This window comes from Pecten maximus, chromosome 9, assembly GCF_902652985.1.
Source record: "Pecten maximus chromosome 9, xPecMax1.1, whole genome shotgun sequence".
In the NCBI taxonomy this organism is placed as follows: Eukaryota; Metazoa; Mollusca; class Bivalvia; order Pectinida; family Pectinidae; genus Pecten; species Pecten maximus.
Window position 1 is genome coordinate 12012889 of NC_047023.1, and position 12593 is coordinate 12025481.

Consider the following 12593-nt stretch of genomic DNA (forward strand, 5'->3'; position numbering starts at 1 on the left):
AACTGCCTTCTTTGGAAAGTAATGGTCTTGTAATTCTCATAGGATTGTAGACAAATTAATCATAACACGATAACGCGCGTTACTAACCTGTCTGCGATTCTGAGTCAGAAAATTATAGAACAAAAATTTCCAAAAAGACATTTTAATGTTAAGATAAAGATATAGAACAGGAACATGGTAAATAGGTAAGTTCTAAGAACACTTGTTGCAGTGTTTGCTAGTAATTCGACGTTTCATGAGTTGAAATAACTTTTGTCTGACCCCTCAGTCTCCTTATTTGACATTAAACTCATTGACACTACTGTTTAAACAAAAATTGGTATCATAGAGCTTGAATTAATTGTAAAAAATGACGAAGTTCTTATGTTGCGGGTGTATGGTGGTTTGTTATCCTCATCGTAACATTTACCTCAACAACATCTACCCCAACAACATCTACCCAAACAACATTTACCCAAATAACATCTACCCCAACAACATCTACCCAAACAACATCTACCTCAACAACATCTACCAACAACATCTACCCTCAACAACATCTACCCAACAACATCTACCCAACAACATCTACCCCAAACAACCTACCAAACAACATCTACCCAACAACATTTTACCCAAACAACATCGACCCAAAACAACATCTACCCAAAACAACATGCTACCCCAACAACATCTACCCAAACAACATCTACCCAACAACATCTACCTCAACAACATCTACCCAAACAACATCTACCCCAACAACATCTACCCAAACAACATCTACCTCAACAACATCTACCCAACAACATCTACCTCAACAACATCTACCCCAACAACATCTACCCAACAACATCTACCCCAAACAACATCTACCCAAACAACATCTACCCAACAACATTTACCCAAACAACATCTACCCAAACAACATCTACCCAAACAACATCTACCCCAACAACATCTACCCAAACAACATCTACCCAACAACATCTACCTCAACAACATCTACCCAAACAACATCTACCCCAACAACATCTACCCAAACAACATCTACCTCAACAACATCTACCCAAACAACATCTACCCCAACAACATCTACCCAACAACATTTACCCAAACAACATCTACCCAAACAACATCTACCCAACAACATTTACCCAAACAACATCTACCCAAACAACATCTACCTCAACAACATCTACCTCAACAACATCTACCCAACAACATCTACCCCAACAACATCTACCCAAACAACATCTACCCAACAACATCTACCTCAACAACATTTACCCAAACAACATCTACCCAAACAACATCTACCCAAACAACATCTACCCCAACAACATCTACCCAAACAACATCTACCCAAACAACATCTACCTCAACAACATCTACCCAAACAACATCTACCCCAACAACATCTACCCCAAACAACATCTACCCAAACAACATCTACCTCAAACAACACCTACCCAACAACATCTACCCAAACAACATCTACCCAAACAACATCTACCCAAACAACATCTCTCCCAACAACATCTACCCAAACAACATCTACCCCAACAGCATTTACCCCAACAACATCTACCCAACAACATCTACCCAAACAACATCTACCCAACAACATCTACCCCAACACCATCTGCCTAAACACCATCTACCCCAACAACATCTACCCCAACACCATCTACCCAACAACATCTACCCAAACAACATCTACCCAAACAACATCTACCCAACAACATCTACCCAAACAACATCTACCCCAACACCATCTGCCTAAACACCATCTACCCAACAACATCTACCCCAACACCATCTGCCTAAACACCATCTACCCCAACAACATCTACCCCAACACCATCTACCCAACAACATCTACCCCAACAACATCTACCCAACAACATCTACCCAAACAACATCTTCCCAAACAACATCTACCCCAACACCATCTGCCTAAACACCATCTACCCCAACAACATCTACCCCAACACCATCTACCCAACAACATCTACCCAAACAACATCTACCCAAACAACATCTACCCAACAACATCTACCTCAACAACATCTACCCCAACAACATCTACCCAAACAACATCTACCCAAACAACATCTACCCAAACAACATCTACCCCACCAGCATTTACCCAAACAACATCTACCCAAACAACATCTACCCAACAACATCTACCCAACAACATATACCCAAACAACATCTACCCAACAACATTTACCCAAACAACATCTACCCAAACACATCTACCCCAACAACATCTACCCCAACACCATCTACCCAACAACATCTACCCAAACAACATCTACCCAAACAACATCTACCCAAACAACACCTACCCAACACCATCTACCCAACAACATCTACCCAACAACATCTACCCCAACAACATCTACCCCAACACCATCTACCCAACAACATCTACCCAAACAACATCTACCCAAACAACATCTACCCAACAACATCTACCCCAACACCATCTGCCTAAACACCATCTACCCCAACAGCATTTACCCAAACAACATCTACCCAACAACATCTACCCAAACAACATCTACCCAAACAACATCTACCCAAACAACATCTACCCAACAACATCTACCCCAACAACATCTACCTCAACAACATCTACCCCAACAACATCTACCCAACAACATCTACCCCAACAACATCTACCCCAACAACATTTACCCAAACAACATCTACCCCAACAGCATTTACCCAAACAACATCTACCCAACAACATCTACCCAAACAACATCTACCCAAACAACATCTATCTCTAAAACATCTACCCCAACAACATCTACCCAAACAACATCTACCTCAACAACATCTACCCCAACAACATCTACCTCAACAACATCTACCCCAACAACATCTACCTCAACAACATCTACCCAACAGCATCTACCCCAACAACATCTACCCCAACAACATCTACCCAAACAACATCTACCCCAACAACATCTACCCAAACAACATCTACCCCAACACCATCTACCCAACAACATCTACCCCTACAGCATCTACCCAAACAACATCTACCCCAACAACATCTACCCTACAACATCTACCACAACAACATCTACCCCAACAACATCTACCCAAACAACATCTACCTCAACAACATCTACCCCAACAACATCTACCTCAACAACATCTACCCCAACAACATCTACCCAACAACATCTACCCAAACAACATCTACCCAAACAACATCTACCCCAACAACATTTACCCCAACAACATCTACCCAACAGCATTTACCCCAACAACATCTACCCAAACAGCATTTACCCCAACAACATCTACCCAAACAACATCTATCTCTACAACATCTACCCCAACAACATTTACCCAAACAACATTTACCCAAACAACATCTACCCAAACAACATCTACCCAAACAACATCTACCTCAACAACATCTACCAAAACATCATGGCAACAACTTGACAACGACGATGACGATGACGACAACGACGACGACAGCGACGACGACAACACCACCACCAACAGATTGCAACAACAACAACAGCAGCAACAACAACAACAGCAAAAACAGGAACAACAAGACGTAAATAGATTACAAATTATCTGAAAACAGCATAAATGCTATAGCACAGATAAAAAGCAAACATTGAAGTATAACGGAAGTATAAGGGAAAACCAATATCAATCCCATGATTTTTATGTAAATACATTTCAGTTGCAGTCAATCGTAGGTATTGATTAAACGTTGATATATCTACATCATACAGTATTTGTTCTAGATCATCATTAACACAGCACGCCCTTACTGACACAACAGAGAGGAGATAAACTACTTTGTTTACATTGCGTTTGTACTGAAGGACCTTATGATAATTGTGTTTGCCGAGGTAATACTGCTATTCAGGGAGCCGAGGTCGTGCGTCACAATGTGTTTAATATATTATCACACGACTGATTGGTCATTATTGTGTTGTCGTTATCAATAGTGTGGACAGTGGACCTTCAGGTACCTAATCCAGTAATCCGCACGCGCGGGGAAAGAATATGTCTGTAGCATGATCTGACTCTCACGTTGTAAATAGTGGGGAATATGTCTGTAACATGATCTGACTCTCACTTTGTAAATAGTGGGGAATATGCCTGTAGCATGATCTCATTATCACGTTGTAACTAGTGGGGAATATGCCTGTAGCATGATCTAGCTCTCACATTGTAAATAGTGGGGAATATGTCTGTAACATGATCTAACTCTCACGTTGTAACTAGTGGGGAATATGTCTGTAGCATGATCTCACTCTCACGTTGTAAATAGTGGGGAATATGTCTGTAGCATGATCTAACTCTCCCGTTGTAACTAGTGGGGAATATGTCTGTAGCATGATCTCACTGTCACGTTGTAACTAGTGGGGAATATGCCTGTAGCATGATCTCACTGTCACGTTGTAACTAGTGGGGAATATGCCTGTAGCATGATCTCATTATCACGTTGTAACTAGTGGGGAATATGCCTGTAGCATGATCTAACTCTCACGTTGTAAATAGCGGGGAATATGCCTGTAGCATGGTCTCACTCTCACGTTGTAAATAATGGGGAATATGTCTGTAACATGATCTGACTCTCACGTTGTAACTAGTGGGGAATATGTCTGTAGGATGATCTAACTCTCACGTTGTACAATAGTGGGGAATATGTCTGTAGGATGATCTCACTGTCACGTTGTAAATAGTGGGGAATATGTCTGTAACATGATCTAACTCTCACGTTGTAAATAGTGGGGAATATGCCTGTCACGTTGTACAATAGTGGGGAATATGTCTGTAGCATGATCTAACTCTCACGTTGTACAATAGTGGGGAATATGTCTGTAGGATGATCTCACTGTCACGTTGTAAATAGTGGGGAATATGTCTGTAACATGATCTCACTCTCACGTTGTAAATAGTGGGAAATATGCCTGTAGCATGATCTCACTCTCACTTTGTAAATAGTGGGGAATATGCCTGTACCATGATCTCACTGTCACGTTGTAACTAGTGGGGAATATGTCTGTAGCATGATCTCACTCTCACGTTGTAAATAGTGGGGAATATGTCTGTAGCATGATCTCACTCTCACGTTGTAACTAGTGGGGAATATGCCTGTAGCATGATCTCATTATCACGTTGTAACTAGTGGGGAATATGCCTGTAGCATGGTCTCACTCTCACGTTGTAAATAGGGGAAATATGCCTGTAGCATGATCTAACTCTCACGTTGTAAATAATGGGGAATATGTCTGTAACATGATCTAACTCTCACGTTGTAAATAGTGGGGAATATGCCTGTAGCATGATCTCACTGTCACGTTGTAAATAGTGGGGAATATGTCTGTAACATGATCTGACTCTCACTTTGTAAATAGTGGGGAATATGTCTGTAACATGATCTGACTCTCACTTTGTAACTAGTGGGGAATATGTCTGTAGCATGATCTAACTCTCACGTTGTAAATAGTGGGGAATATGTCTGTAGCATGATCTAACTCTCACGTTGTAACTAGTGGGGAATATGCCTGTAGCATGATCTCACTGTCACGTTGTAAATAGTGGGGAATATGCCTGTAGCATAATCTCACTGCCACGTTGTAAATAATGGGGAATATGCCTGCTCTATCTCTCTTCATGTCAAAAGAACCGAGGAAAGAGTGTATCTGCTGTGTTTTACTGTATGTCGTAAGAGGCATCCTCATACGACCCAGACTGTTTCGAGCGCGTGAAACTCCGTACAGACAAACAAACTCTTAAACTTGTCTACGTTGTAGTATGTATTTGTTGTTACACAAACCAGAAACATGAAGAAGCTGAAAAATGCCTACGGTCGAAATATATGTCGCGTCAGAAGTCAAGATCGGGGACAACCACGACTGGACAATATTTACATTTTTGTATATACCAAAATAAAAATTATTAATCAATATATACCCGGATATTAAAGTATTCAACAAGGAATATTTAGAATTATAAATGCAATGCTGCAGGTCGCAACCTACATCTACCAAACATTATTCTCGATCGAAATCATTCAAATTACAATGATGCAGTCAATCTGCATGCGAATTATTTCATTTATTCCTTATTGTTCCTCAGCCTGCCACAACATTCGTAACACATTTACGTGAATCCAAAATTTTGTCCAAGACAACAATCATTATCAATTGATCATATGTATCTTTTATTCTGAAAACATTCAAACAGAGTGGTAAGTGGAATTCAAACAATCATACAGGAGTCATTCAAACATAGCTGAAACAAAACGGGAAAAATACCACTTGGTGGCCGTTGAAACAATTGGAATACAGAGAATGTTCTGGACATCTAAATACATTGCCATTAACAAAACGTCACCTGAACAAAGAACAGTTGTATCATTTATTCGTTTCGGTCACATATAGGTGATTCTATGTTGCTTGTTTGTTGTTTATTTATTGAATAATTTAGGAAGAGTAAAGAGTATGTGACGACATCAGTCATTCTTATCGATATACGATACATATGAAAGGGAATTGAACCTCACAATTTGTCAAACATCACAACAGAAATCAAAACATAGAAAGAAATTCGTTCACGTTTGTGGCACACAAACAATCTTATTTCATAGATGAAATTCAACTTTCCAGTTTTAAAATCAAACAATAAATAGTGAAGACATAAAACTCTTTCTTGAATAATTAATTTTTCTTTGTTTTCATGGTAAATACACAAATGTGATTGGTCGAAAAATTCTTTTCATTCTTCTATGAAAGAAATTCCGAGAATGGCGCGAAAAATATGACGTCACAATACGACAATTGACGTTGCGTATTGATTTGAGAAAAAGAATCCCATTTAAAACCAGTAAAATTGTACATAAAACATGTTTTAAATAAGACAATAATTTTCAAAAATTAATTATAAGCGTTGATGTCAATTTTTGTTTAGTTTCATCTGGGTATGAAACAAATTTTGTTTGCAAACTTCTGTAAGAATCCGCTACGCCGATGAAACTAAAAAAAAATGACATCAATGCTTAAATAAAACAAATCTCAATTTCACTCTTTCTCCAGAAAGTCCCAATAGATTTCATCATTATACCATAGTGATATCAATTTCAACACAGGTGAAAGTTCAAAGGTCACACTTAATTACATCTATTTTATTTACTGATGAGATTAATTGTACATAAATACTAAAAAAGAAAATTTCAAGATAAATGATAAACAGAAAAATATCATATTTCGAATGCAACATTCGAACATGCTATATTCTTTTCAAGATGGTGGACCAATGCGATCACAAAAAGCGCTTGTGAACTTTCAACTACAATATCACTTATTCATAAGTGCACTCTGATCTAGACAAGTACAAATCATAACTCAGAAATAGTTCAAATATATCACAACTGTCTGCTGCTGTTAAATAAAAAACTGCAAATCTTTCGTAAAGTTGGATTCACAGTTGTTTAACTAAACAGCAACAGATTAATGTTGTAATATAGACTTAAACTATTTCTTAGTTAGGCTTTGTACATTTCTCGGCCAGTGTGTACTTAAATAATGTACCAACTAGATAATTCCGCCATCATGAAATGACCATTCCCAAACGGGTACACGACAGTGCAGCAGTTCAAGCGGTATATCAACTGATCATATGTGAAGAGGAACTATCTTCCATTATGAGGTAGTTCTGTACGAACAGCGGTCGTATAGACATTTTCATTTTACACAGGTTGTTTTTATCTCTTCATTGACGATGAATATGTTTGTTTGTAATTTAGTCACAAAGTTGCAACAATACAGTAATTCAATAATGCCAAAGTCTTCTAAAATTAATTACGCGGAATGGAAACAAGATATCGCCAAGATAATTGGCAATATTTGGTAAAGACGCCAGCAGTTTGCGTATTCCATCCGGCTGTTGTTGCGTGAACATCGCTACTATTCTTGTAGCTGTTCTCCCTCTCTGCAAAAATAACTGTTATAACTAAATTTGATATCAAGCTTCAATGTGTGCAGGGTTAACTCTATCAGAATAAGTCATCTGTTGACTTTTTATTTCAAATACAAGAGCGAAAATGACTAACAAAGAACAAAGATTAAACTCAATCATTGAGGCTGTTAAATTAAATGCCTTTTTTTGCGGAAATCGATTGCAAGCACATATATGTATGACGTGGTGATATTGGAGTAAAGCATCCTCGCAGTAATGACTTACGTCACAAATGACGGATGAATTGTTCACATCTTCAAAACATTATCTTCAAAAACGTGTGCACTCAAGAAGCACGTCTACTGTACTTTGACAACTGAAAATGGAGGAATTGCTACTGGGAGGAATGGATTGATGACGATGAATGCATAGACATGGAAATTGATCGATACACGCCAAAATAAAAACAACAAAAATTCAGATTATTTACGAGAATTGTAACAAAATTCAATCGTGTGCTTCAGTGAAAGCCGTCTTCCCCGGTATAAATCGGCTGACAAAACGCCTGATTGTTCCGGCGACCTCTCTCCATCTTACAATTCTGATCAATATTACATGACTTAGCGAGAAGACATGGCCCCTTTATTTCTAAGCCATTATTGTGGGAATCAATACCGGGTCAAGTATCGGGATGGACCTGCCGTGGCGTGCCAGGCTAGCTAAGCATAATAGGATCTCCATCAGTTATACAGGAATAATTAAAATAATACCTCACCGTATCCAATTCCGCAATGTCCACCCTATGTATTTCCTATTACAATGGATGTCTTGTCCTTACAGTTGAGAAATCTGCTCTCACATAGGAATAATTAATTGATGGAATGGCCGTCACAGAGTTACACAGGGTTACACACGCACCTTAAGTGAAGGATTTGAAGCTCGCGCTTACCGACCCTAACCTTATTTGTACAGTACAATATCACGTATTGATATATACCGAATTACACGCTTTGTGAATCTTGATTGAATATTGTATCTCAATATCCCTTCGATGGATGTGTTGTAGTGGAACACGGCGTTAGCCAAAGTATTAAAGAAAATGTATTTTTTTACACACTGCTTACCTTTATATCCATGAGTTGTATTTTTTTTCTGGATGTTCGTTGTTATTAGATAATCTTTTACTTTTTGCAACTGGAATCATAATCCGGTATGATTAAAGTTAAAGGCATTTGTTTGTAGTTTATTTGACCTTAACGATTGTTTAAAAGACACACAGGATATATGACCGTTAAATACTCATTGGGTGTTAGATACGTATTTCACAAGAGTGCCATAAAATTTAATTGTTCGTATTTAGTCTTTCTTGGACTCGTCAGTGATGTTAGGGACATCATACGACTGTTTTGTCTTTCTTGGAAAGGTCAGTGATGTTTGTGATATCATACATCTGTTTCGTCCTTATAGCACTCGTCAGTGATGTAAGGGACATCATGCAACTGTTTTGTCCTTCTTGGACTCGTTAGCGAGCGATGTTAGGGACATCATGTAACTGTTTTGTCCTTCTTGGACTCGTTAGCGAGCGATGTTTGGGACATCATACAGCTGCTTCGTCCTCTTGGTACTCGTCAGTGATGTTAGGTGCATCAAACACCTGTTTTGTCCTTATAGCACTCGTCAGTGATGTAAGGGACACCACGCAACTGTTTTGTCTTCTTGGACTCGCCAGTGATGTAAGTGACATCATGCAACTGTTTTGTCCTTCTTGGACTCGTCAGCGGTGTTAGGGGCATCATTCAACTGTTTCGTCCTCATGGCACTCGTCAGTGATGTTAGGGGCATCAAACAACTGTTTTGTCCGTATAGCACTCGTCGGTGATGTAAGTGACATCATACAACTGTTTTGTCCTTCTAGGACTCGTCAGTGTTGATGCTAGGGACACCCATACAGCTGTTTTGTTCTTCTTGGACTCGTCAGAGATGTAAGGGACATCATACAACTGTTTTGTCCTTCTTGGACTCGTTAGCGAGCGATGTTAGGGACATCATTCAACTGTTTTGTCCTTCATGGCACTCGTCAGTGATGTAAGGGACATCATACAGCTGTTTTGTCTTCTTGGACTCGTCAGTGATGTAAGGGACATCATACAGCTGTTTTGTCCTTCTAGGACTCGTCAGTGATGATGTTAGGGACACCCATACAGCTGTTTTGTTCTTCTTGGACTCGTCAGAGATGTAAGGGACATCATACAGCTGTTTTGTCTTCTTGGACTCGTCAGTGATGTAAGGGACATCATACAGCTGGTTTGTCCTTCTTGGACTCGTCAGAGATGTAAGGGACATCATACAGCTGTTTTGTCTTCTTGGACTCGTCAGTGATGTAAGGGACATCATACAGCTGGTTTATCCTTCTTGGACTCGTCAATGATGTTAGGGACATCATACAGCTGTTTTATCCTTCTTGGACTCGTCAGTGATGTAAGGGACATCATACAGCTGTTTTGTCCTTCATGGCACTCGTCAGTGATGTAAGGGACATCATACAGCTGTTTTGTCTTCTTGGACTCGTCAGTGATGTAAGGGACATCATACAGCTGTTTTGTCCTTCTAGGACTCGTCAGTGATGATGTTAGGGACACCCATACAGCTGTTTTGTTCTTCTTGGACTCGTCAGAGATGTAAGGGACATCATACAGCTGTTTTGTCTTCTTGGACTCGTCAGTGATGTAAGGGACATCATACAGCTGTTTTGTTCTTCCTGGACTCGTCAGTGATGTAAGGGACATCATACAACTGTTTCGTCCTTAAAGCACTCGTCAGTGATGTAAGGGACATCATACAGCTTGTTTATCCTTCTTGGACTCGTCAGTGATGATAGCATACATCTGTTTCGTCCTTATAGCACTCGTCAGTGATTCTAGGGACATCATGCAACTGTTTTGTCCTTCTAGGACTCGTCAATGATGTTAGGGACATTATACAATTGTTGCGTCCTCATAACACTCGTCAGTGAGTTTTTCTGTAGTTCTTGGTCTCTTCAAAACATCCTCTGTCTGTTCCTCGTCACAACCATATGGTGTGAAAATTTCTTCTTAGCTATCGCCGAGATACAACGAAAATCTCTTCATGACACGGATTTAATCGTAGTTAGCTCTGAAATCTCGGCGCTTTATTCCCGAGACTCATGTGATCACCCAACTTAAGCGTTAGTTTTGGCTAGGTCCAATATCGTGGCCATTTTGAGTTTTGTTTGTCCTAAATATGTCCTTACAAAAAGATTGGTACATAATACAACCAACCCTATAATTCTTTATCAAGGATGCTAACACTCCAACTTACTGGTACGTCTGATTGGAGTGGAATTGTCTGTATTTGACATTTGTGTCTTTAAGCCAAAGAACAATTGCGCATATGTTTTGTAAAATTACGTAAGTAAGATCTACCAGGATCTACCCAATGCTTGACAATAGCTTTTTAATGGTCGGCTTGTCAAGAGAAAGGACCGAATACCGTTTTTCCTTCTTGGCGCTTAATGTAAGTGATGCAATAAATTACACGGCGTTGTCTTTTAATGGAAGTTACAGCTTGCCATTGTGAACTTTGCTGTCATTGACGTCGGCCAAATCTCATGTTGTTGCCTTTCTTCTCGTTTTGACCTTTTGATGTTCTCGTTTTTTCGTATTGAAAGCGTCCAAATTTTCTCTTTATGTTTTTTATTTTCCGTTTTAATGTTTCGGTTAGTTTCCTATCATAGTCACAATGTAAAAGAAATTTCATTGTTAATAAAGATGTAGCTGTGTAATTTCGAACATAGATATTTAAGATAATACATTTTTTTATTCAGTTAAAAAAAACATATTTTCATCTGCCAATCAATATCGATAATATAAATTTTAGAAATTTTAAAAAAAGTTTTGATTTTAATGGATTGTTAGTTGCTTGGTGAGAAAGTGTTGACGTAATATTCCATTAGACGATTTTGATTGATCGAATAAGAGTCTTTTTTTTGTTAGTGAGCACAGATTCCACTCTTTATGTAAAATATGATAGAAACAAGAGTAAAGCAAAGGAACCTATTCCAGAGTGCGAAGAAAAAAAAAAAGTAAGTATACGAAAAAGAATCCTGATCATTGATATTTTATAAGCATACATATTAGAGAAAATGGGAAAGGGAGGAAGAGGGTTTGCCTCAAACAATAAAGTGACATGGTTTTAAAACAATTATCACAATGCAAGCGAGACACAAAGCCCACAATAGACTCGTCCAGGAATAGATATATATAAGTCAGTTTGTATCTCCTTCATCTTTTTATGTTGTCTTAGATTTGTCTGAGTACGCAGTCACCCCTATTTGTTTGTTTGTTTATTTTTTTTTTGTTTACTTCATTTCACAATCCGCTTATTATAGATTCTCATTTTTTCACCTCAAATCGGTTGGTATGACGTCATCTCACACTGGCTGAGACGATTAAAATGTCAGCGATGTTGTTTTCCACTTCCAGAGATACTGTACAATTTACAATAACAACGTTGTCAATGTATTCAGTCTGTTTTTGTAACAGAGGCAGCAAATTTCACAGACAAGTATTAATTTTGCGCGTATTATTACCTGATTTATGGATTGTTCCGTGTCAATAAAAGTGCATGAATGACGT

At 38.8% G+C, this 12593-nt stretch overlaps 1 protein-coding gene across 1 annotated transcript; it reads left to right on the plus strand.

Annotated features, from left to right (window-relative positions):
* Nucleotides 1-349: 349 nt before the first annotated feature.
* LOC117333880 (uncharacterized protein PB18E9.04c-like) lies at nucleotides 350-3456 on the plus strand. The gene is made up of 2 exons (XM_033893298.1): nucleotides 350-1759; nucleotides 2125-3456. Exons 1-2 carry the CDS (start codon nucleotides 350-352, stop codon nucleotides 3454-3456), a joined length of 2742 nt encoding a protein of 913 aa, XP_033749189.1.
* The last annotated feature ends 9137 nt before the right edge of the window (nucleotides 3457-12593 follow it).

Excerpts from the sequence above, each read along its gene's own strand:
- LOC117333880 (XM_033893298.1), top strand. The coding sequence starts at position 350 with ATGACGAAGTTCTTATGTTGCGGGTGTATGGTGGTTTGTTATCCTCAT. Across the intron at positions 1,760-2,124 it reads CATCTACCCCAACACCATCT|CATTTACCCAAACAACATCT; the intron begins GCCTAAACACCA and ends CTACCCCACCAG.